The 27,660-nt window shown below is 37.7% G+C and overlaps 1 protein-coding gene across 4 annotated transcripts; it reads right to left on the bottom strand.

Annotated features, from left to right (window-relative positions):
• Nucleotides 1–1,240: 1,240 nt before the first annotated feature.
• Nucleotides 1,241–25,503, bottom strand: LOC121479631 (la-related protein 4-like). Of its 4 annotated transcripts, none has more exons than XM_041735312.1 (3): nucleotides 25,348–25,503; nucleotides 2,134–2,278; nucleotides 1,241–1,491 (listed from the first exon to the last, which is right to left on the bottom strand). In XM_041735312.1, exons 1-3 carry the CDS (start codon nucleotides 25,363–25,365, stop codon nucleotides 1,256–1,258), a joined length of 399 nt encoding a protein of 132 aa, XP_041591246.1. In that variant the 5' UTR covers nucleotides 25,366–25,503; the 3' UTR covers nucleotides 1,241–1,255. The 4 variants fall into 4 exon arrangements, 2 of the variants coding, with proteins under 2 accessions (XP_041591246.1, XP_041591245.1); XM_041735311.1 differs by having other exon boundaries at nucleotides 2,134–2,281; nucleotides 25,348–25,499; XR_005984785.1 differs by lacking the exon at nucleotides 25,348–25,503 and adding an exon at nucleotides 25,098–25,309 and having other exon boundaries at nucleotides 1,310–1,491.
• Between the last annotated feature and the right edge of the window lie 2,157 nt (nucleotides 25,504–27,660).

Genomic DNA, 27,660 nt, shown 5'->3' with positions numbered 1-27,660 from the left:
TAGTTGCCGCATTACTAAAACCAACTCTATGTTTAATATACCCAGTGATCAGGTATATTATGACCACAAGTAGGGAGGAGAATGTACCACCTTAAATTATTATATGGAATATCACCTATGCCATTTCAGAAATCAATTTAGAAGCTGACAAAACTTAGAAATCCAGTCCAAATATTTATAATAAGTAAGGAAATTGGAGACAAAGGTTAATGTATCTTGACTGAAGTCACAGAACTAAGCAGCAATAGAAAGACTACTCGCTATTACATTTTTAAAAATTTATTATTTTTTTACATTTATTTTCCAAAGTGATCCCTTATTATTATTTTTTAAAGATGTTATTTATTTATTTATTCATCAGAGACAGAGACAGAGTGAGAGAGAGAGAGAGGCAGAGACACAGGCAGAGGGAGAAGCAGGCTCCATGCAAGGAGCCCGATGTGGGACTCGATCCCGGGTCTCTAGGATCACACCCTGGGCTGAAGGCGGCGCTAAACCACTGAGCCACCAGGGCTGCCCCAAAGAGATCCTTTAAATCAGAAAAATTAAGATAGGTAGTTGGGGTCTATGGTCCATTTTTAGTTTCTTTATATCTTATCCATTTTAAGTCCAAGCCAAGTACTTACCCTTGTTAATTAAATAAATGTGAAAAAAATTTCACAAGTTGAATTGTAGTAGAACAATGTTTTTATTTTTTTTTATTTTTTATTTTTTATTTATGATAGGCACACAGTGAGAGAGAGAGAGAGAGAGAGAGAGGCAGAGACACAGGCAGAGGGAGAAGCAGGATCCATGCACCGGGAGCCTGACGTGGGATTCGATCCCGGATCTCCAGGATCGCGCCCTGGGCCAAAGGCAGGCGCTAAACCGCTGCGCCACCCAGGGATCCCCAGAACAATGTTTTTAATACAGCCATTTTCTCAAAATTAATCCCTGCAATTTCACATTTATAAATGCATTTCATACTAACAAAAGTAACGGGAAAATTGACAACTTGCATCTATCCCAATTAATCAATGCCAAGAAACTTGGGCTCTCTGAAAAATTGTAACATAGGTCTCTTAACTATATTGACTATTTTTTCCTTTTATCTTTAATTTCATATTATCTTTTAATAGGATCTTTAAATATTCTTTTCAAATCACAATTTTCACATTTGTCCACTTGAAAGCAGATTTATAAAAATAACCTAGCATTTCAGTAACACACAGTTCTCTTCAAATAAGAAAACAGAGTGATCAATGCCAAAGGTTTATTAGAACAATAAATGATAAACTGTAAGGGGAAAAACACTAGTGTACTGTATGTTCATTTTACCAATAAAAGTATAAAGTTTACCAGAAACGTCATATATTTGGTAACTCAGATCTTCTGGCCCTAAAATCATCCCATCAGTTGATTCTTCAATGCCTATAGTATTTCTGGTGGTTTCGCAAGATGAATACATTACTTCATATTCTTTACACATATCATCTGAAAGCTCTGTATTACCTGTATTAAAGAAAACATACTGAAAGTAAATAGGAATTCTTTAAATCCTATCTTTAGGAACCCTGGGCACTAGATCTTCTATAATAATAATATTTTAAGGAATCTGATCAGTTGGGAAAATGTCCACATGGTTGTAGTAAGAGTTTTCTTCTTGAGGGAGATAAGTTTACCATTATGGTCAAGCTAAAATGATTAACAATAGTTTAAACTCATATAGCGCTATGGACTAACTCTGTGCAGCTTCATGTACTTTTGTTCACTCGATTCTCAGAAAATCCTATGCCAAAAGTAATTATTAATGTTTTTATAGAAGGAAAGGAAACAGGCACAGAGAAGTTAAGTTATACCCATAGTTAAACAGTGAGTAAATAGCATTGCCAATGATGGTATATCAAAACTAATTTATAACTACCATATCATGAATGGGTTAAATGCTAGACCGAAAGATAGAGCTACTATTTGAAATTAGTGATAATCCATTCATACTAAAAATAAGTAAGAACTGTGTACAAAATACATGTTAAGCATGTATAAATATATTTAATCAAATAATCAAAAGATATACCCCGAAGTTCTATAAACTGGTTTGGTTATATGTTAAACCAAATTATGATTTGTACTGATGAAATATTTAGGACTTACCCTCAGGATGAGACCCTGATGTGGCTGCTGTTTCATGCCAAGAGCTTTCAGTTCCATGAGTTACTTGAGTGGCATCGGTATTTCCAGGAGGAATTTCTTGCCATACTTTGGCATTAGGATTTAAACCAGTTCCTTTAGATGTTACCTGCTAAATAATCAAAGGATCTATTTTTAAATTTTAAAAGCACATTAAAATTATAAATTTAAATAATGACTTTTATTTTAAACGTGAAAAAAAACCCCAATAATACTAAGTAACTTAATAATAAGTATTAAATTATATTTTAAAATTTTGGGCTCATCTTGAAAATCAATTTTTTTAAAGGTTTTATTTATTTATTCACGAAAGACACACAGAGAGAAGCAGAGACACAGGTAGAGGGAGATGGGGAGCCTGATGTGGGACTTGATCCTAGGACCCTGGAATAACAACCTGAGCCAAAGGCAGATGCCCAACCACTGAGCCACCCAGGTGCCCCGAAAATAAATCTTTTTAAGGAGACAGACTTGAAATGTACATATATAAAACTTAGCTACCTATACAACAAAAAATATTATCCCTGTTAACAATTAACATAAAATGCTGCTTTATCCCAATCTACTTACAAAGGTCATAAAATTTATTCAGACTATTCAACTATCTTTGGCATTATTGTGTATTTACAGCAAATTGAGTTACCTAGAAATATTTTCCAGAGAACGTAATTTTTATTGCCATCTATGCTGTGACGAGAGACCTTTGAGTCTGAGTGATTCTATCACTGGAAATTTTTCCCAAGTCAAAAACAGTAATCTGGTTGACTCAGTAGAGTATACAACTCTTGGATATTGGGGTCACAAGTTCGAGTCTCGTGTTAGGTGTATAGATTACTCAAGATCTTAAAAAAACAAAACAACAAAACAGCAATCTTTTTTTTTTTTTTTTAATTAAAGATTTCATTCATTCATTCATAGAGATGCAGAGAAAGAGAGAGGCAGAGACACAGGCAGAGGGAGAAGCAGGCTCCATACGGAGAAGAGCCCGACATGGGACTCAATCCAGGGTCTCCAGATCACGTCCTGGGCTGCAGGCGGCGCTAAACCGCTGCGCCACGGGGGCTGCCCCAAAACAGCAATCTTGATGCCATTGTTTTACTTGAGTTTTCAGTTTCCGCTACTGTGCAGTTAGCTGGACCAACATGACTTATATGTATGATGAATCAATGAAACATTGTTTCCTTGTTACAGCTTGTAATATATTTTTTGATTGCTTCCTTTTATCAACTGAATCACAATTTTGGAAAAAGGAGAAAGTTGAGATACAATGTCCTTTTCCATGTTAAGGTTTATTCACCTCTTGGGAACAAGAGCTGGGCCTTAAAATGGTGGTGGCAGTGGGCAGTATTTTATCGTTGACACTGTTCAGAACTGTCAGTTATAGGATAATAACAAGTATAGCCCTTTTAGTTAATTTCATTATTGTTATAAAATTCTCTACAGATGGGATCCCTGGGTGGCGCAGCGGTTTGGCGCCTGCCTTTGGCCCAGGGCGCGATCCTGGAGACCCGGGATCGAATCCCATATCAGGCTCCCGGTGCATGGAGCCTGCTTCTCCCTCCGCCTGTGTCTCTGCCTCTCTCTCTCTCTCTGTGACTATCATAAATAAATAAAAATTAAAAAAAAAAATTCTCTACAGATAATATAGCCCCCCTTTTGCCTTTACTAGGGCAATACCCTCCCAGAACCTTACCTTTGCAGCTAAGCTGATTTTGATTTAATAATTTACGTATAGCTTAATTTCTGACTGATAGGAGAGAACTGTCAAGAGCTTGTGATAACCTAGATGTCCTGAGTGAACTGCGTTTAATTTTTTAAAAAATTTTTTAAAGATTTATTTGACACAGAGTGTGCACTAGCAAGGGGAGCAGGAGAGGAAGACGCAGACTCCCCACTGAGCAGGGAACCCCATGAAGGGCTCAATCCCAGAACCTTGGGATCCTGACTGAGCCAAAGGCAGATGCTTAATTGACTGAGCCAACCCAGTATTTAATTCTATAATAAGCACTTTAATAGAATAAAACCTATATATTTACAAACTTACCCCTTCATCACTTTCCTCAATTCTGAAAATACTACTTATGTCTCTACCCAAGGGAATGGCAATTAACAAAGACTACAATTCTCAGAAAGAGAAATCAATTTGAGTCTTGATAAATTCAATGAAAGAGTAAAAAGATTCATTTAATGAATAAGATTTGTAAGTGAAAAAGATACAGCAAACGGGCCACACAGCTACTAGAAATACCTTTAATTTATATAATTGTTATGCAGAGTAGTATGTGGCTTTAATAAAGCAAAACAGAATTATTCCAAGGTAGTTAATAATTATTATCTAAACATACAATGGTTGAAGCTCTAGATCATACCTGAATTCAAAACCCAGCTCTGATATTTTTTATTTTTTTTTTTAATTTTTTATTTATTTATGATAGTCAGAGAGAGAGAGAGAGGCAGAGACACAGGCAGAGGGAGAAGCAGGCTCCATGCACCGGGAGCCTGATGTGGGATTCGATCCCGGGTCTCCAGGATCGCGCCCTGGGCCAAAGGCAGGCGCTAAACCGCTGTGCCACCCAGGGATCCCCCCAGCTCTGATATTAACAAATGTATGGTCATGGGAAAACTTAACTCCTCTCTCTCGATTTTTCTCAACTATAAATTGTGGTAAGAAGTCTGTATTTTAAGAACCAAAAAAAATTTTTTTTAAAGATATTATTTATGAGAGAGAGGGCAAGAGCAAGAGAGCATGAGCAGAGCAAGAGGGAGAATTAGGCTCCCCGCTGAGCAGAAAACCCGATGCCAATGCTGCTGATGCCAGGGCTCGATTCCAGGACCCTGAGATCATGATCTGAGCCAAAGGCAGACACTTAACCGACTGACCCACCCAAGTACCCCCAAAAAATTCTATCAATAATGGAAAAGCAATTAACACTCAGTATAAAACTCCATGTCCTTTTTTATAAGGCACATTAGTTTTGAACAGAAGATGATAAACTCTCAAGGGTATACTACCAATCACTAATGCATATCAAAAAAATTGCAAGGTGAGGTTAAAAGTTAAATATAAACTATTATGTCACAGAAAACTCACTTTGAAGAAACAGGTACTAATCACAAAAGATAAACTGAGAACTACAGAATAACATACATAGAACTCCAACAAAAAAACCATCTAAAATAAATTAATACTAGGAAAATAAAATTCTAGAAAAAATACACATATATGCACACAATAGGAAAATAAAGTACCACTTAGCACTTATTAGATTAGTAAAGCACTTTAAAAATTCCCATATCAGCATAAAATTTACAAACTCATTCTTTAATGGAGACTGTATAAAATGGTGCACCTCATTCTTACATAATAGCATTATTTATAAGAGCCAACAAATGGAAATAACCCAGACGAGGACTAAAGGAAATTATGACACACTCACTAGGTAAAGCATTACACAACCATTCAAAATTATAAAAATACATCACCATATTTTATAAAATCTAAAGAGGTACTACTATATCAAAGAAAAAACTGTTATTTATTAAACTGTGACATCGAATATCATTAAGATGTATCCCAATTTCCAGAGAAATTATAATGTGCAACAATGTGCACATTAATCAGAGGATTAATGAAATATGAAGCCATCAAAAATGGAAAATGCTTTCACAAAATGAAGTGAAAAAAACCATAATCACCACAATAACAATAGCAAATATGTGAAGCAATTCTGTGGGCTAGGAATTAGTACTTTTGAAAAAATTTTATTTACTCATTCAACAGAGAGAGAGAGGGAGAGAGTATAAGCAGGGGGAGCTGCAGCAAGGGAAGGAGAAGCAGGTTCACCATTGAGCAGGGAGCCCCATGTGGTGGGGCTCAATCCCAGAACCTAACCTCAGCCGAAGGCAGCCACTTAATCAACTGAGCCACTCAAGCGCCCTGAAATTAGTACTCATATTAGTATCTCCCTTTTCCAGATTATCCCATATGAGAAATAATATATCCAATTAAATACACACAGAGATTAAGTGGAAGTATTAACCACAAATGATTATAGTTCACAGATTATTACAACTGCAAAAAAGTACATAAACATGGTTATGGGCTAGAGGGGGACATGATCTGCTTCAATAATCAGGGATTTTTTTTCCTTTTATAAAGCATTCCGTTAAAATGTTACCTTAAATCTGAGTCATAAAAAAATATAAAACTGAAAATAACCTTTTTTTCAAACAGCATAAATGTTACACTGTGTAGTACATTAACATCAAAAATTATTTTATGCATTTTGTGCCTGTATATATGTAATATATACATTTTAGTTTTAACCAGTCAATATTTATTAAGTTTACATAAATGCTGATGACTTTCTTTGGACATCATTCTTTCTCACATTTCACACCTTTCTTATGGAATCATGTTCCTTCTCCCTCAAGGACATAATTCACTTTTTTTTTTTTTTAAGATTTTATTTATTTATTCCAGAGAGAGAGAGAGAGAGAGAGAGAAAGAGAGAGAGAGAGAGAGAGAGGCAGAGACAACATAGGCAGAGGGAGAAGCAGGCTCCATGCAGGGAGCCTGAGGCGGGCGGGACTCGATCCTGGTCTCCAGGATCACGCCCTGGGCCAAAGGTGGCACTAAACCACTGAGCCACCCAGGGATCCCTCCTTTTTCCTCAAGTCAACTCTTAAAAGTTGTGGTACCTTGAAAATGCCTTTATTTTTACCATCTACCTCTGCTGTATAAAGAATTTTTTTTTTTTTTGTATAAAGAATTCTTACTTGGCAAATATTCCCTTTCAGCAATTTTTTTTTTTTATTTATTTATTCATGATAGAGAGAGAGAGAGAGGCAGAGACACAGGCAGAGGGAGAAGCAGGCTCCATGCCAGGAGCCCGACATGGGACTCGATCCCGGGACTCCAGGATTGAGCCCTGGGCCAAAGGCAGGCGCTAAACCGCTGAGCCACCCAGGGATCCCCCTCAGCAAATTTTTTTAAAAAATATTTTATTTATTTATTCATGAGAGAGAGAGAGAGAGAGACAGGCAGAGGGAGAAGCAGGTTCCATGCAGGAAGCCTGACGTGGGACTCGATCCCAGGTCTCCAGGATCATGTATGTCCTGGGCAGAAGGCGGCGCTAAACAGCTGAACCACCCAGCTGCCCTCTTCATCTGTTTCTAAGATGAAATTAACTTGTCCACTAAATTTCTAAGTAGTTGTTGTTGTTGTTGTTCTTCTTCTTTTTTTTTTTTAAGATTTTTATTTATTCATGAGAGACATAGAGAGGCAGAGACATCGGCAGAAGGAGAAGCCTGCAGGGAACTTGATGTGGGACTCCATCCCAGTACTCTGGTATCACAACCTGAGCTGAAGGCAGACATTCAACCACTCAGCCACCTAGGCGCCCTTCTAAGTTCTTTTCTTAAAATAATTTTCATTTCCAAAATGAAATCTATCTAATGCTTTTTGTCTTCTTTCCTTCCTTTTCTCTTCCTCCGTCCGTCCGTCCCTCCCTCTCTCTTTCTTTCATGGAGAGAGAGAATCTTAAGCAGGCTCTATGCCCAGTATGAAGACTGATGCGGGGCTGTATCTTATAATCCTGAGATCATGACCTGAGCTGAAATCAAAAGTTGAATGCATAACCTATTAAGCCCCCAAGCACTTCATTTCAGTATTTTCCTTCAAGCATATAAAATATTCTAATTTTATAGTCCATATTTGATAATTACAATTAATTATTGTAATTGTAATCCTTGAGGGGTTGCTTTTGTAGTATTATTTCTGCTAAACCATGCTCATTATGACTCTCACATGCTTTATGATTTTATATTGTAAGCCCATTTTCCTTGGAATTTTATTTATGGGAATATTTTATTTTATTATTTTATTTATTTTATTTTATTTATTCATGAGAGACCCAGAGAGCGGCAGAGACATAGGCAGAGGGAGAAGCAGGCTCCCTACAGGGAGCCCAATGCAGGACACAATCCCAGGACCCGGGGGTCACGCCCCAAGCCAAAGGCAGACGCTCAACTGCTGAGCCATCCAGGTATCCCTATTTGTGGTTAATTCTTAAGATTATGTTTAAAATGTGCTTTCTAGGAGAGGACTGTCTTCCCTCTGCTAGATGACTGCATACTAAAATTACAAATCTGGTATTAATTTTCAATGTGGGTTTTTGTGTTTTTTTGTAACAACACATAATGTGAATTTTTGCTCTACGTTGGGAAAAAAAGCATCTGTGGTTAAAATTATTAGGGAAGACCTCTGCCTTACCCATCCAGAGCCAAAGCTAAAGCTGACAAGTTTCCTTTTCCCTGGGAAAGTTTGCCTTTTCCCCCCCTAGTTTACCTTGTGTCCTATCTCTAAGCACTGCCAATTAAAACCAAAGCTCTGGGCCACTAAGAACCAACAGATGACCTGCTTACCTCTTTGGATGAGTATTACTTGATTAATTTTGGTCTGATGATTTCATTTGCTTTCTTGACAAGCTTAAAGTTCTGCTTAAAAAAAAAAAACTTTAAAAAAAGATATTTTAGGGCAGCCTTGGTGGCACAGCAGTTTAGCGCTGCCTGCGGCCTGGGGTGTGATCCTGAAGACCCGGGATCGAGTCCCACACCAGGCTCCCTGCATGGAGCCTGCTTCTCCCTCTGCCTGTGTCTCTGCCTGCCTCTCTCTCTCTCTCAATAAATAAATAAATAATTAAATCTTTTTAAAAAAAAGATATTTTAACCAATATTTTCAGTTGTTATCCAGAACATCTAATTTATAATACTCCTTAAAAAAATCAATATTGTCTCAAAGAAGCTAAATTTATAGTTAATTTCAACAACTGAGAGACAAGTACTATATAACAACAACAACTTTATTCTGCTACCCAGTAATCACACAATTACTGGCCCCAATTTCTTCATTTTTAAAAACATACTACCTACTCTACCAAAATACCTTATAGTTTTTACATACCTTGGGCACCTGATTTTATTTTGTCCATTACGTCCACTCTCCCTTCTATTATTTGTACATTCCACTATTTTGCTAACCACTATAATAGGTTATTTAAATGTGTTCTAAAGCTAGGTAGTGGCCTCAAGGAAGGCAGAAACTAGGTCTTCCTGTTCTATATCAGCTACCAACACAAACCAGGCTGAGTAGATCTTCAACTCTCTACTTGAATGAAACAGTAGAGGCATAAGGGCAAAAAGAATTTTTAGCAAGTTTCCTTACTCTTCAGAGGTGCTACAAGATCTGAGTTGATACAATCTCTCTTTTTTTCATGTGGACTGAGTTTAAAATGGAAGTCTAATGTTGAAGTGCCTTTCTTTTTTTTAAAAGATTTTATTTCGGGACACCTTGGGTGGCTCAGCGGTTGAGCATCTGCCTTTGGCCCAGGGTGTGATCCCAGAGTTTCAGGATCAAGTCCCACTTTGTGCTCCCTGTGAGGAGCCTGCTTCTCCCTCTATCTACATCTGCCTGTCTGTCTGTGTCTCTCATGAATAAATAAAATCTTAAAAAAAAAAAAGATTTTATTTATTCATGAGAGACACAGAGAGAGTGAGAGGCAGAGACACAGGCTGAGGGAGAAGCAGGCTCCATGCAGGGAGCCCGACGCGGGACTTGATCCCAGGTCTCCAGGACCAGGCCCCGGGCCGAAGGCGGCACTAAACCGCTGAGCCATCTGGGTTGCCCTCTTCTTGTTTTTTTGTTTCAGGGCTGCTAAAAGCTTTTATAGTAACATCAAAGTAAGTAACAAAATGCCAAACCATGCAGCAGAGCAAACACATCTCTCAAAGTAGTGCCATTTAAATAATCACAGCAACATCTTAGTTTAAAGATATTAATTCACAATACTACATCAACCATAATTAGCTCAGGGAGGAAACCAATTAGTTTTTTTACAGCACCAGGTGTAACCACCCTCTCACCCAGGTACCAAGATACTATTTAAAGGTAGCCACTTAACTGACCCCATGAATTTGCAATTTTAGAATGCGTATCATCTTTACATTTGCCACTAAGTAGACACCTGAACAATGTCTGCTATACCAAAAATATCTTACCAAGGATTTTTATTAGTCAATATTTAGGATCCACCTAGGTAAATTAACAGAAAGGTAATTTATTCAAGGACAGTGTCACTGCCATTATGTCACTGAAAAGGCTGAAAATAGGTACAAAGATAACATCACCCAAAATAATGCTGACGTGGCTTGATGAGGAAATCCCTATCCCTGCCACAGACCAGTGCTAAATGCCAAAATTCAAATCCATTACCATGCCAGGACCAAAGTCACTTTTTCATTAGGAACTTAACCTTGACACCTCCACTTAAAGGTGACCATCTCTACTTCCGCTCCTTCCTGCAAAATCGAAAGTTATGAATAGAACCCTCATTTCCTTACATTGTGTATTTTCAAGCAAAAGTGATCTATGGGTGTGTCTGACTAGTGGCTCTTAATGTTATTTAAGATGCATCCATCTAGATACAAGAGCATCTGGGAATTTGAATTCTGACTAGTACATACACTGCAGAGGCCTGACTCAATATGGGCATTTCTGCAAATATAGAAAGCTACTCAAAAATTGGGGGCTCCAAATATGACAAATACTCACTATTAAAGAGACTGAGGTTGATATTTAAGATACAAAATTATGTCACAGGGACTCCTGGGTGGCTCAGTGGTTGAGCGTCTGCCTTTGGCTCAGGGCATGATCCTGGGTCCAGGGATGGAGTCCCACACCGGGCTCCCTGTGGGGAGCCTGGTTCTCCCTCTGCCTATGTCTCTGCCTCTCTGTCTCTCTCATGAATAAATAAAATCTTAAAAAATATATGCCACATACACTTAATTTATAAATAAATACCCAAATATTGTGGGATTACAATGAAAAATTTACCTTTTACTGATGAGATGTACTATGCACGTGCAAGCAAAGAGTTGGAGGGGGGAAGAGAGAAGGACAGAGAATCTTAAGCACAACCCATGCTGAGTATGAGGCCAACACAGGGCTCAATCTCTTGACCCTGAGACTGTGACCTGAGCTGAAACCAAGAGTCAGACACTTAACCAACTGACCCACCCAGGCACCCTGAATTTTTTTAATTCCTGTATAGTTAACACAGTGTTTTATTAGTCAGGCATACAATATAGTGATTCAATAATCCTACATATTCTGAGTGCTCATCATAAGTATACTCTGTATTCCTCATCATCTATTTCACCCAACCTCCTCTACCCTCCACCTTTGGTAACTATCAATTTGTTCTCTATATTTAGATTAATGAGAACAGAATTTTTTACCACAAAGTTTTTCAATGTTTCATCATGATATTTTTATAAACAAGTGTTTAAAAGTATTCAAACTTGTCATTCCTAGATAATAGCAGAAATTGACAAAATCAAGGAACCAAAAATGACAGACAAGTGATTTTACAAGTGATTTTTACAAGTGATTTTAGATGTCGCTATATTTTATGTCAGAAGTCAATTACTTATTTAGAGATTACACAGATTTACTCAAAGCTCCACTTCTAGAAGGCTTCCCAATTTAGTCAAATAAGTTATTAAATTTGTCTTTAGCTATATGGAGATTATAAAGAGTGATGTCCTGCATATTTAATATAATTCAAAAAAATATGCCCCAAAGCAATCAGATTAGATTTTAAACAGAGTAGAGAAAATAAAAACCAAATGCATTTCAGTGCAGGTAGTGATGGGAAAGAGCCCACCTCACTTCAGAGACAAGAAGAGACTACAAAGATCAAGGGCCAAAGTCAGGAGCTGTTGCTCAGTGGCCCCCCCCCCAAAAAAAAATTCCTGGTAAGCTCCCACTCAGGTGGTATCCTACCACGCAGCAATTAACTTTTGATATTGAGAAAGAAAGCTTGTCCTTTTGTTACTGAGAACTCAGTGCCTGGCAGCATCATGTTGGTACAATGACTGTTATTCTGCTTTCTATCCACCTCCTGGAATGACTGAGCTTCCTACTTTCTGAGATATTAATGGTCTGCCCATGCAAAGTCCATACCCTAAGCATGTGAGGATAGAAAAAAATCTACTCAATAACTAAAGGACCAGAGCCCATTTCTGCAAACTTGGGGAATTAGCCAAGAGTCAGACAAGAGCCCTCAAATCACCACTACCTCTGCCACTGAAGAGATAAAAAATTAGTGATAGCCTGATGCCTTCTTATTCTGTCTCAAGTCAGGATGCAGGGGTTTGGCACACTGCGCTCCCAAGTATTGCTAATGGATGTTCCCTTTTGACCCAGCCCACTGATAATTCTTATTCCAAAAGGCACTAAGCTTGCCCAAGGAAAAGGGGATGAACTATTTCATTAAACATTTAATTAATCGGGCAGCCCCGGTGGCGCAGCGGTTTGGCGCCGCCTGCAGCCTGGGGTGTGATCCTGGAGACCCGGGATCGAGTCCCACATTGGGCTCCCTGCGTGGAGCCTGCTTCTCCCTCTGTCTGTGTCTCTGCCCCTCTCTCTCTGTGTCTATGAATAAATAAAATCTTAAAAAAGCATTTAATTAATCAAAATCATTAATTAGATGCCTTTCGGTAGCATGCTATCCATAAATCCTTGCTAATAGTATCACGATTAATCCAAGTGTGAAGTCGATGGCATACAGACAAGCAGTACTCCTGGGAATATTTTTATTTTTCACCAAACTAGTTAGTATATTAGCCATTAATGTACACAAAAACACACTTATAAGGATATATATTACAGCACTGATTAGTTAAGTGAAAGGCTAAAAACAAATATAAATCTCTAAGTAAATGGTTAAATGAAACGTAATATACTTGTAACAGGAATACTATGAAAGTTAAAAAAAAAAAAAAAAGGATAGGCCTGTATATACTAACAGGGAAAAAAATCAAGTTGCAAAACAAGTATTTTGTTTTCTCATTTATGTCAACAAACATAAAAAATCACAGTACAGATAAATACAAATGTAAAAACAAAAAAGGTCTAGGAGGTTACAATACCAATCTTATTAACAACAGAGTATAAATTAATAAGATTATCTGTCAAAGAGGGAAAATGTACAAAGAACAAGCAGAATAGTTATTTACAGAATATCATTTTTACCTACTGAACTACTTAATGTCATTTTCATAACTATAAAAGGAAACTATCAGTTTGCTGCTGTAATTCATACGATTTTCCTAAGAGTTAGTAATGCTTATCAAAAGCCTTAAAAATATGCATTCTTTGAAAAATAGAATTACCGGGGTGCCTGGGTGGCTCAGTCAGTGAAGCATCTACCTTCAGTTCAGGTCGTGATCCCAGGGTCCTGGGATACCTGGCAGTGGGTTCCCTGTTCAGTGGGGAGTCTGCTTCTCCCTCTGCCCTTCCCCACACAAGTGTGGGCATGTGTGAGTGCATGTACACTCTCTAATAAATAAATAAAATATTTAAAAATAAATAATAAAAAAAGAATCACCATATGCTTTTAGTAATTCCACTACTGGGTATCCACCCAAAGAAAAAGAAATCTAGTTTGAAAGATGTACTCCTATGTTTGTTGCAGCATTACTTGCAATAACCAAGATACGGAAGCAACCCAGGTGTCCATCCATAAACAAATATATGAAGAAGATATGATATATATAACTATGAAATATTACTTGGCCATAAAAGATTAAGATCTTGCCATGTGCGACAATATGGATAGACCGAGAAAACGTAACAGTAAGTGAAATAAGCCAGAGGAAGATGAATATCGTATCATTTCACTTATATGTGGAATTTAAGAAACAAACCAAAGAGACAAAAACTAGACTCCTAAATACAGGGAACAAACTAGTGGTCGCCAGAGGGGAGGTAGGTGGGAGGATAAGTGAAGCGGATAAAGGAGACTAAGAGTACATTTAATGTGATGAGCACTGAGTAATGTTAGAATTACTGAATCATACTGTACACCTGAAACTAACAGAACACTGTATATTAATAATACTTCAATTAAAAAACATTGAAAAAAAATAAACATTCTTCGATCTAAAAATCTACTTGTCATTCCTATTCAAAAGAAAGAGATATGCAAAACTACATAAGTACAAGGATGTTCACCATACTAATTTTATAATAGTGAAAAATTAGAAACATCCAACTGCTATGGTCTAAATGTTTGTGTACTCCTCAAATTCATGTGTTGAAATCCTAATGCCCAATTTGATGGGATTGGAAGGTGGGGCTTTTGGGAAGTGCAAAGTCAGAAGACTGGAGCCCTCATGAATGGATTAGCACTCTTCTAAAAGAGAGCACAGTCCCTAGCGCCTTCCAACATGTGAAGACATAGTGAAAAGGCACTACGAACCAGAAAGTTCTCACCAAGTACCAAATCTGCTGGCTCCATGATCTTGGACTTCCCAGAATTAAATTTCTGAGTTTATAAGCTACCCAGTTTGTGATGTTGTTATGGTAGTCTGAGTGGACTAAGACATCAGCCAGAGAGGATTTGTTCTATAACTGTGACTACCCATACATATAAAGAGAATATCCCAGAGCGTTAAAATCAGATTTAATATAAAATTGGTGATGACTGTACCAGTATCAATCTGTTGGTCTATTACATCATACTATAGTTATGGCAAGGTGTTACTGGAGGAAACTACACATAAAAGTACATGACACCACTCTGTACACTTTTTTGGCAATTTGTGAAATGTGTAATTATTTCAAAATAAAATTTCTCATAAGTGGAGGGAAATACTATAGAAAGCATTGAAAGTGTTCATGGAAACTTGGGGGAAAGCAAGTTGCTACCTTATAGAAATTCTGAATTTTATGAAAAGACTGGAAGACTGGAGAGACTAAAACTCAGTGTTATGGCTGGTTATCTGTGAGCAGTAGCATTTTTATTTCCATTTTTGTACTTTTCTGTATTTTCCTACAATTAACATCTACTGCTTTTACATTCAGGAAATATATAATGAAACATTTAAGATCCAAATTAAAAGACACATGAACTGGGAAAATCATTTGAAGCAACTGACATAAAAGGCTATTGTTTTCAAAGAAGGTAAGAAAAGCACAAAGCAAAAAGATAATTCAGTTAATAAACATGGAAAAATATTCAATCACATTAGTCACTGGAATGCAAACTAAATCAATTATTTCATTTTAACCTCTATGGTAAATTTTCATAAATTAGAATGCCAGATGCTGACAAAGATGCAATAAACTGGACAACAATAAAAACTGTCCTAACACTTCTGGAAAGCAATTTGCCAATATTGATATGAAATAACTTTTAAATGTTCACTCTTTAACCTACTGCAGTAAGTTTAAACCTAAAAGCTTTATACAAGAATGTCCTATACTGAATTACTACATAAAGAAAAACTGGAAACTGAAAATGTCCAACAAAAGTGTTTTTCTATGACAATCTTTAAAATGATACAATAACGAATCTAACAAGACAGTTTAACTACAATAAAGGCTTATTTTTCTCATTTAAATGTTCAAGAACCATGTTTGATTCATTTTGTCTAGGGTTTAATAAAAAAATTCCATCAAAATCCTTATCTCTTCCACAGAACTGGAAGTAAGCCCCTGAGGCTACAGTTACATAAAACATCTATTAAAGGATGTAAACTGTCCAAGTGCACTCTGAAACGATCTGCCAAGATCACCACAGAAATATCCAAATTGTCAGTCTATAAAAATGAGAGATCAATCATCACCTCTATACCTAAACAATATGTATCATCACCAGATATGCCAAAAGCAGTCTTCATTATTGGTCCATTTTATGCCAGTTCCTATGTGAGGAGTTATATAAATGAAAGGAAAAAAGAAAGACATCAAATTCTTGGCAAAACCCTCCAATCATAAAAGACAGCAGTTTTAAGGTAACAGAACCAAGTCAGGAAAAAGTCATCATGAATATGGTGAAACTCTCTTTGGTCGTGTATAACCATCTGTTTTACTTACCTATTTACTATCAGAAACAGAAAACCCATGCCACTTAAGCCTATAAATGCTGAAAAACAAAGTGTGTAAGTTGATTAAAGTCATATGCTTCATGGCAAATCAATCGTCCAGGTTTAATTTTTACATCTCCAATATTGAAAAGACCACCAAATTACAAGTACTTAAAAAAAAAAAAAGGACATAAAATAAACATCTGTCATTTCATCTAGCATAAAGCATCAGAGTCCTTCCTACTAGAATATGCTTAGGGGTAGTTCACAGGAAACAAAAATAAAAACTAAACTGAGGATTTTCCATCCATTCTGACAGAGAAGAATAACAACTAACATTTATGGAACGCTTGATTCATCTTCATAACAACTTCAGTTAAATGCCACTATCACTCACATTTTGTAGATAAGAAAAATGTTACTTTAGAGGAACTTGGCTGGCTCAGTTGGTGGAGTTTGTGACTCTTGATCTTGGGATTGTGAGTTCGAGCCCCACAATGGGTGTAAAGATTACTTAAAAATAAAATCTTAAAAAAAAAAAAAAGTTATTTTACCTGAAGGTAATGTGCCCAATGTTGCAAAGCTAGTAAGGCAGAGGCAGGATTTGAACCTAGGCAGTTGGGAGAGTCTGCCAATACATTTTTACAGTGGTTATTAACTATACTACAATTACCTTAGAGAAAACTTTTTTAAGGCAACCAGTTATTTAAAAAAAAAAAAAAAAAAGACACCAGTTACATACCACTTAAGGAATATTATAAATCTCCTCAACAAGCCAATGGTCTCTGGCTCAGGTCTGCCTACAATGGCTAATAATCCAGAAAAAATGGATATGCCACCGGATAACTAGGGTCCTCAGAGCAGAAGTCAATGCAGCTCTGGCCTGATTTCTATCTCGGGGCCAAGGTAATTTTCTATCCTAGGGTCATTTAATTTTCAGTTAAAAAAAAAGATAATATTCATGGCAGTTTATGCAATAAAACTTACCCTCTATCACAAAGCACTTATCTTTATCTGAATTATTTTGTCAGCAAGCTCCACAATGGCAGTGACCTTATGTACAATTTACTGTTCTCTAGTACCTTGAACAGTGACTAGCACACAGGAAGCTAACATTTGTTAAATGAATCAGTGGATAAATAAATGCTACATGAGTGTTTCTCAAATTTTAATGTGTATAAGAATCATCTAGGGCAGCCTCAGCGTTTTAGCGCTACCTTTGGCCTGGGGCGTGATCCTGGAGACCAGGGATCGAGTCCCACATCAGGCTTCCTGCATGGAGCCTGCTTCTCCCTCTGCCTGTGTGTCTCTCATGAATAAATAAATAAAATCTTAAAAAAAAAAAAAAAAGAATCTAGGGATCTTGCTAAGATGCACATTCTGATTCAGCAGTTCAGTAGCAGAGGCTGAGAGTTAGTATTCTGAGAATCCATCCCCTGGGTAACTAAGTCTGCTGCTAGTCTATGACTCACTTTGAATAGCAAAGTAACTAGACCACCTGAGCTCTGCAAGTAGTCAAAAATCAGAATTCACTTATTCTCCACTGTGGAAGAAAACCTGAGGTTTATTCCTCAGTAAAGCTATTACTATACTGTCAATCCTCTGGTATCAGAAGGAAAGACTTATATCCCCAAATTCCCACTACACCTCAGTCAGATGGCATCTGTTGCTGCTTCAAAACAAAACAAAACAAAACAAAACAAAACAAAACAAAACAAAACAGGCTTCCATGGATCAGTGGCTTAGCTTTTGGTGGAGGGGGAGGCCCAAAGATTAGTCTGAAAATATAAAACTACAGACTTCTCCCTAGAAAGTTCTATAGAAGATTCATGAACTAACCCCCTTATTAAGATTAAGAACCCTATTGCTATTTAGCATTTAAGTAATTTAAATAGTCCTCAATGGGGCACATGGGTGGCTTAGTTGGTTAAGTGTTTGCCTTTGGCTCAGGTCATGATCCCTATGTCCTGGGATCAAGCCCCAGTCAGGCTCCCTGCTTTCCATGTATATAAATGTATCTTAGCATTATTACTCAATCACTGCCCCACTTTTTCCTTCACCTAACTCAAAAAGCTAGAATAATCCTTTATTTCTCTTACCTTGCTTAATTGCAAGTATTTGTAAATCCTACAAATTTAATTCCTCATAGCTAATTCAACAACAAATATATTAGTACCAATTATGTGCACTATGTTAGTAATATAGGGAAAAACACTGCCAATAAGCAGACAGTGAATCCTTGGTCTCTTCTGAAAAATAAAAGGTATCATACAAATCAGGACATTTTTGAGAATTAAACAGGGTGGGATATCTATTCCAGAAAAACAGGTGTACACTATAACCATCTGGGACAAAATGAGGGGTAGGATCAGACTAACCTATTTTGTAGTTTGCAGTATCTAACGGTATGAAGTACTGGCCAACTAAGTACAACACAAACCCTGGATTATTCGTGACTTTTTGCTCTGACACAGAAAATGCTTTTTTCTCTTCCCTCAATAATATAGAAACCAAACAAAACTTAACTTCTCATCCTTGGAGTCTGGCTTTAAGTCTACTGTTCAAAGGCTACCCCTAGTAAGATTCATCTAAAGTACTTCTCTGGAAGTAAACAAAATACTTCTCTGTCTTTGGCTTAGAGCCAGTCATTTATAAATATAGAGATTAAAAAAAAAAGATTTATTTATTTATGAGAAACACACAGAGAGAGAGGCAGAGACACACAGGCAGAGAGAGAAGCAGGCTCCATGCAGGGAGCCTGATGTGGGACTTGATCCCGGGTCTCCAGGATCACACCCTGGGCTGCAGGCGGCGCTAAACCGCTGCGCCACCGGGGCTGCCCTAGAGATATTTTTCTAAACCCAAGTTTGGCTCTATCACAAGATAACAGACAAAAGAAGACACAGGAGTACATGATATTCAAAAGTTTCTTTTTCTTACGTTTACCTACACTTAACCATTAGAAAATTGTTTTCTAGGGATCCCTGGGTGGCTCAGCAGTTGAGCGCCTGCCTTCAGCCCAGCGCGTGATCCCCGAGCCCCGGGATTGAGTTCCACATCAAGTCCCACATCAGGCTTCCTGCATGGAGCCTGCTTCTCCCTCTGCCTCTCTCTCTGTATCTCTCATGAATAAATAAATAAAATCTTTAAAAAAAAATTTTTCTAAAAAAGGAAATATAAACCATCTATTTCCTTTTCATTATTTGTATTCCTTTAAATCTTACATGTAAATGAATCTATATTTTAACATACTGCAATCTTCATTCTTGTTTTAAAAGTTTTATTTGCCCAATTAAAAGTATACTCTTAAAAACTATAAAAAAGTTAAAGGTAATTACTCTGTTGGCTTACCCAGAATAAGGGTAAATTAGTAACAAGGCTCAGATTAGAACTCAAAAAGTATCTCTCTCTCACTTTTATTTTTTTAAAGATTTATTTATTCATGGTGGTGGTGGTGGTGGTAAAGACACAGGCAGAGAGAGAAGCAGGCTCCATGCAGGGAGCCAGATGCGGAACTTGATCCAAGGACTCCAGGATCGCGGCAGGCACTAAACTGCTGAGCCACCCAGGGATCCCTCCCTCTCTCTTTTAAAAAGGTATGTAGCTCTTAAATCAGTGCTACCTCACAGTGGTTTTTACAGTTACCAGTGCCACTATCATGTAGTTTTAATACATTTTCCAAAAATGTTCAACACATCAAACACAAATTTCAGTCATTTTGGAAGTGATTATTTATATACTGGACAATTTACATCACAACCGAGTTGCTTTGCCGATCAAACGATAATTGTTAGTTAAGCTCTTCTCTAGACTGTGTTACAAGGCTTATTAATACATAAACACCATAAAAATCATAAATATCATGAACACTAACTTTGTCAGAAGAAATCATTACTTCCAAATAACAGATAAGAACTTGAGGTTCCAAAAAGTTGTCACTTGTCTAAGGTCACAAACTAACATTTGAACCCAGGATTCCAAAATCCTTACACAAAAATCACAATGCATAATGAAAAAGTTTTTAATATTTTCAAGACTAGAAACCTTCCTCAAGAACTAAACTTTAAGGAAAATAAAAATTTAAGCAAAATACAAGGACAATAAAATAAGATGCAATAAACACCATTAGAGCTAAAGAGCCATTTTCCATTTTCATTTAAGGATCTTCAAAGAGGTTAAAAAATCTTAATGACTTCACAATTAGTTGGATTAGTTTCTCAACTTCCTCTACTCTCAGCTCCTCTGCAATAGAGCCTCAGACTCCATTTCAACTACAAGGTCAAAATCTTTTCTTAAGCTTCTAGGTAGAAAATCAAAATTACAGATTTGAAATGTTCACATCTACTATCAAAGATAATTTCCATTCGCTGGAAGTAATTTGGAAGCAATACGGAACTGATAGCCCAAACAAACCCAAATTGATATAAAATATGTGAATATGAATATTCCTAGCTTCTGGTTTTTCAAAAACTGTAAACCAGTTCACTGTAATTTGAAGCACATAAGATACTTTTACATCTTTATGTTCATTTCTGAGCATTTTATTCTACTTTTCACATTTCAAAAATAATTCCTACTGCATTTTCAGTCCATTGTATCTGAAAATATTTCTACGTGAAAATGTTTTTGTTCATTTTAAAATCTGCATCTACCTCCAACAAATATTCCAAAATCAAATTGTTCAAAAATCACTATTCACTTATTTATAATTTTTCTTGGCAGTCATTTCACGATTTGTTCAGGTACTTCTTTCTTCTAAGCCATTTTTTAAAAAAATCTTTTTCAGTCAGTGACTTTTAATAACTTTTTATAACTAAATTATTTAAATAAATGGGAAAAATAGTACTGCTTGGATTGAAAGGCACAACATTATGATTACTCTAATACAAAATAAATGAAATATTAGGTAAATTATCCCACTTATTTCAGATTCTAAGGTTAATCAAAAATTTAAAAATGTTATAACCTAGGGGATCCCTGGGTGGCGCAGTGGTTTGGCGCCTGCCTTTGGCCCAGGGCGCGATCCTGGAGACCCGGGATCGAGTCCCATGTCGGGCTCCCGGTGCATGGAGCCTGCTTGTGTCTCTGCCTCTCTCTCTCTGTGTGACTATCATAAATTTAAAAAAAAAAAATTAAAAATGTTATAACCTAAAAAAGCATTAAGCTTTAGAAGTTAGATAAATCATTTTAAAAATTGTGGAAGAGCTGGTGGAAGAATGGAATGGGCAGTTATTGTTTAATGCATACAATTTCAGTTTTGCAAGATGAAGAGTTCTGAATGTGGAGAGTGGCAAAGTTGCTTAACAATGTAAAAGTACTTAATAACCCTGAACTATACACTTAAAAATGTATGAAATTAAAATTATGAAATTAAAAATCATGAAATTCTATGTTATCTGTATTCTAAATAAGAATATTTAAAAACTTATCTAATAGTTATTAAAGTATCCTAAAGTGCATCAAAGTCACTGCTACTTAAGTAAGTGGTTATTGGTATTCATTCTCAGGGAAAAACTCAAATTGAGACAGAAACCCAATTAAAACATGGCCAAACAACTAAAGCAGATATAACTGCTAGAAATACTAGTAGAGGAAAATGATCTGAAGAACAAAAATGTCAGCAGTCATAAAAATCATTTAGAAAAAAAGTGCAAGCTGTCATTTACATAATTTGATAGAGGGGACCATGATGCTGTTTTGAACTTAACAGAATGCTTTTTTTTTTTTTTTTAACAGAATGCGTTTTAACCGAACTTATATTGGTACATGTCTGACAATTTTGTGAATTATTCAAACATTTTTGCCTCTTCTCAGGGAGCCAGACTCCTTCAAAACAGAGTAAGGAAAAAAACCAATCAACTATTGAAGTCAATACAGCCCTCTGTCTGCAAGACTAAGTTAAAAAAAGTTACATATAAGTATTACTCAAAAGAGGAATCCCAGTCAGCCTGTAGATTTCTATTGCAGTATAGTTAGGTAGCAGAGTTCTAATTCCAGATTTAATATTCGCTAGCTGTATAATCTTGGGCAAATTTCTCTGTGCCATAGTTTATCTCTAAAATAATTATTCTACCTACCTCAGAGGTAGGCTTGAGTACACGTGTATACACATATATATGCAAAAATACGTAACAGGCCTGATACACAGTAGGTACAATATATGTGTATATCACTATTATTATAGTGTTATCATCATTACTACTATTTATCCCACAGATTCCAGTTATAAAATAGTTAAGCTGGAGTCTTTACAGAGCAATGCACGCAAGTAAAAGATCTTGAACACAAGTGCGAAAAACTTAGGTTCCAGGTTAGAGAAGCCCTACCAAAGATGATCCACAAGCAACTTGGTTTACAGTAAAGTGGTTCCTAACCTGTCTTCTGCAGTGGACCTCTTCGGTAGCCCAATTAATCTGTGTATCTCTTCTCAAAATTATTTTTTAAGTCTTGAAATGCACAGGATCACAAAATAAACCAATTATATTATCGTTATCAAAATATTTTTATTTTTTTATTTTTTTTCTTTTTCTTTTTTTTTAAATTTTTATTTATTTATGATAGTCAAACACACAGATAGAGAGGCAGAGACACAGGCAGAGGGAGAAGCAGGTCCCATGCACCGGGAGCCTGACGTGGGATTCGATCCCGGGTCTCCAGGATCGCGCCCTGGACCAAAGGCAGGCGCCAAACCGCTGCGCCACCCAGGGATCCCTATCAAAATATTTTTAAACTCCTACTTTAGTAATAAATGTGCTTTACTAACGCATTAAATAATAAGACTTTTAAACATATAACAAGGAGAAATTAACATTAACAGTACTTCGAGATACCTGCAAATACTGTAATATGTGAAAATATTTCTCTTGTTGCATCCATTAAAATTTCAAGAATTTTCAATTCTCATCAATTCTAGAATTAGAAGCTAGTCAAAATAAACAGGCAAATTTTTTCCCTCAACGAAGTTCACAGACTTCCTCAATTCTAACCAGAGACCCAGATTAAGAATCCTTGGCTTAGGAGAAAGTGCAAAAATAAGTCCTGGAGCCAGAGACTTGTGTTCTAGACACCAGACTTCAGACTTTAGTCCCCACATTATTTGCACCCGAATGACCTCAGACATCAGACTGAGCTTTGGTTCACTCATTTAGAACCTAAATTCTAAAAGTTACTCCTATAGTTGTAAGGATCAAACATTAGCTAACAAAATGCCACATGACCAGTGTTATTTTTTTTTACTGATTTTAATACCATATATTCAGCCCCAAATGTTTAGTGTCCTTGTTAACTTTCAATAACTCATTATAGGAGAAAAGTTAAAAACCACATACCAATTCACAAATAATTAATGGAAATATTAATTTAACAGTTTAGTAAGAACCATGATTTGGCACCAGAATGACACGTATCTAAATCCCAATTACAGGACTTCACTTCTAAGTTACTTAACCTCTCCACTTCAGTTTTCTCATCTGTAAAACACTGCAATGTTGTTTTAGAAACAAGAGAGGATCTAGCTTAAACACTCAATAAATGGAGCGATTATTAAAGTTCACATTTTCACAAAGCCAAAGGAATCAATTTGGAACTCAAAAGTTTATTTTGGAATTCAGTTAATATAAATAAAACTTCACATTCTCTTGCCCAGCAAAACACATACACACTTAAAACCTGAAGCATTTGCATGGCATAACGTTTCTAATACAAATTTGCACGGTTTAAAATCTTATCTGATTTCTTATCCTGCCAAAAAAAAAAAAAGAAAAAAAGAAAAAAATACACAAAAAAAAACCCCTACGATGAGAATAAAAAAACGGTAAACAGAATGGGTTCAGCAATCTCAAATCTTCTCATGATTTACTTCGGAGTGTTCCAGGGAATGTTTATTATCAAGGTCGGACATATACTAAGGTAGTTGTGTCTCTTTAAAACGCAATTTAAAGATCTCAAATTTACTAGCTACACACTGTCGGTTAGATTAAAAAAAAATTAAAGCATGTTATTTACTTTATGCCGGAATATTAAGGAGTAAGATCCATGCCACCCTCGGGGGTGGGGGGAAGGAGGGGGTGGGGGAAGGGTGGACGGGGGGAACCTGCCACAGACTGGTCTCCAGCTTCCTGATCCATTATACAACCTGTAAATTCCTTCCCTCATTGAAAAGATTCTTTTTATGGGCATAGTTAACAAGTGCCAAGTTGCGAAGTTGCAGCTTTGCTGGTTTGACGTTTTCACAATGCAAGAACAATATGATCTGGAATCTACTCAAAAGCATTAGCCAGGCAGTCAGCTGATGCTCACCGCACACAAGAGAAAAGACAGAAATCAGAGAAATTAAACCTCGTATTTGTGTAGAGCAAGTAGCCACTACCTTTAAAACTAAAATAGGCCAGCAGCAGACGTCCCAGTTAAAAAAAAAAAAAAAGTATTTCTATTGTTGGAAAGATTAAAAAACAACAACAAACACAAAAAACAACAACAACAAAAAAACTCGGCCTTCCTCGGACTTGGTTTCTCTCATTCTTGGAATTTTCCTCGTACGAGGGCTTTTTATCCGTTCATAAAACCGAACCCTCATCACGCAGCCACGGCCCCGAATAACTTTTACGAAAGGTCAAAGCGGTGCCTTTCAAGGCTCCCAAAGCCTAGTGGCGTCTCCTCCGTTCGCAGTAATTCGCTTTCCACCCACAGAACGTTCCAGAGACTTAGGGACCGGGACCAAACAAAATTTGGTGGGGGTTGCTAAAGAGACGCTTTCAACTTTCTCCTCAACACTCGGAGACCGAATTTCACCTTCCTCCCTCCGCGGCCCCACATGTTGCTGCTTCCCTCCCAGAGGGCCCCGCGAGACCTCGCTCCCCCCACCCCCCCAGCCCAACGCGCCCACCTGATTACCCTTTTCTCCGTAGACTCCGCCCCTGCCCTCCCCCCACCCCCCCACCCCGCTGCCTCCCCTCGGAGGTCCATATGGGACACTTTCCCCTTCCTCTGATTCTCACCTCACACCAGACAAGCCTGGATTCGCCACCTCCAATCCTCCCCCGCCACGGCCCTCACTTCCCACAGCCTCCTGAAGAGCCGTGGGAGCGCGGCGTGGAGCCGCAGGCCTGCACGGCCCAGGTGCTGTGTCAGCCTATCTGCCGGTTCCGCGGCGTGTACGGCCTGGAAAGTCACATGGCGGTAGGACCGGCCGGCGCCTCCACACTCCGCCTCTCCTCACGGCAGGACGACGTTACCAAGTCCACTCACCTCCACGAAGAGCAACATGTCTTCCTCCGCTCGGCCCAATCGTTCTCGCCGCCGCGACTCCAACGGGCTTACAGGCCCGAGCCCCAATCGCTAGGATAAGGACACTCGCCTGGCCCCTCCACCCGGCAGTGGACCCGGCTCCTCCCCCGCCGTCAGCCGCTGCGGCCTGACCCGCCCAGTCCCACCTCCCTTGAAAGAGCAACTGTTTCCGGTTCTGCAGAACAATCGCTTCCGGGACAAGAGAAACCCCTCGGCGCGCTCAACTTTTGCGCTACCTTTTCCAGCGGCAGCCCGGGAGGTACTATCGTCAGTCCGCGGGGGGGGAGGGGGGCGGGGAAGGGAAGCGATCAGAGGAAAGCACCATTCTGTGCCAAGGGGGGGGGGAGTGAAAAAATCCTACGGACGCGTTTTATGTCTCGCCCAACGGACGGCTGCCGCTGCCGTTGCAATTACGCAGCTTTCCATCGTGCAAAATATAGATCTTGTAAAGATCTAGACCTCCAGTCCTTCGGAAAAGGTGGTGGCTCTCAGGAAAAAAAGTGGAGAAGGAAAAGAAACAAGCAGCGGCAACAGTAAATATATTAATATGGGCTGCTGTCTATTCAATGCTTACTGTGTGCCTGGCGTTAGTCTAAATATTTTATGTGGATTCATCGGTAAGAAACCTGATGCAATAGATTTTTATCCCCATTTTGCAATTCAAGGAGCCCTTTAGGAGAGCGAATTTCCTCCAGGCACGCCTTTAAAGAACTTTGCCCCCTGTTAACTTAAACCAGGTACCCACCTCTGTGCTACTCAGTACTTAGTATGGACACCCTCCTGGTTGATGTTCTGTCGCTGTCACTTCCAAAGAAGTACAATAAAAAAACAAAAATCTTAAAAAATGGTCTTTATGCTTTTCTGTTACCGTGATCCCAATTCCTCATTTTCTTCGGCAGTACCTAGTAAGCGGTCCCACTTCTACATCCTGTGTCAGACACTTACCCTTTGCAATAATGGTTTTGACCTTTTGCACTGATTTTTCCCATTCCATTATTTCGAAGATCTTTCCGAATTAAAGGGTTCATTTTCACCAGTTGCTGTTACTTGCTTTCAAGACCTTACGGTTCTGATCCCGTGTAATCTCCCTTTAGCTCGAATGAATCTACTCACTTTTTCACTTGAATACCAAAGTAATTGCTCCGTCAGATTCCTGATGTTTTGTGTGCCATCACTCCCCCCCCCCCCAATCTAGTCCACAGTAAACTCAACATTACTTCATCTCAGTTGAACCAATCTCATCACCTTTCCCCTGAAAGACAAACTCAACACTCACCTCTAAAGCCATGGCTCAAGGTGTCTTCACTATCTGGAATGCTTTCATTTGTCAATCAGCCTTCTCTCTCCATAAGGTTTTCCCAAAGACACTGCTCCCCACGAATTTCTTCTTCATGTCCCTCATTAGCCATTGAATATTCTATTTTAAATTCTTTTCTTTTTCTTTTTTTCGTGTTTTAGTTTCTTCACAGGTACCCTATCATATATTCTTCGCAGTCTAGGATAATGGTGGTCACATACTAGTATCTCTCATCAAATGCTTGCCAAGTTGAAAAGGAAGGAGGGAGCTTTAAAATTTTGCTTTAAAAAGCCTTCATTTCCAGTTGCTGACAAATTCCATGCTGCAATAAAAAATATGAGAGAGGGAGAGAGCACAATAATGCTAAATTAGTTTAGTTGACAAGCATGTAGGCTGCTTTGCGAATGCCTACTGGGGTAAGCAATGTAAAAAAAAAAAGAGAAAGTTATTTAAGTTATTTATTAGATCTCACAATCTAATATCAACAAAGTATTTAAACAGATTGATAAGTTAGAGAAATGCTGGATAATGTTGGATATTTTAATCAAACTTTTATCAAAATAATACTTAATTGCGGTCCTTTCAGAAAACATTTTTAACTTCCTTGACTGGACTTAATTGTGATTTATAGGAAAAGAGGGAGTAACTTTTATGACTGGGTTGGGTGGAGGCAATCTAACAATAACAAAGTGTTCTGTGGCTTAGGAAATTTCTGTAGGAATTGAGTCTGAAATAATAATGAATATCCAAATTTTAGAAAGTTTCTGTGGAGGAACTGAGGAAGAATATGTCAAATGTCTAAAACAAACAAAACCCCTAAAACATAAGCCTCTGTTTTTGAGAAGTTCACCAACTAATGGACAGAGACAGATAATAGTTACATTTCAATGAGATAAGTACTGTAATAGAAAGTTTACAGTGTTTTGGGAACAAAGCAGGGAGGTAACTTAGACAATGGCATATTAGAAGGGAGAATA

Source organism: Vulpes lagopus, chromosome 21, assembly GCF_018345385.1.
Source record: "Vulpes lagopus strain Blue_001 chromosome 21, ASM1834538v1, whole genome shotgun sequence".
In the NCBI taxonomy this organism is placed as follows: domain Eukaryota; kingdom Metazoa; phylum Chordata; class Mammalia; order Carnivora; family Canidae; genus Vulpes; species Vulpes lagopus.
This window is presented reverse-complemented; position numbering and strand designations above follow the sequence as displayed.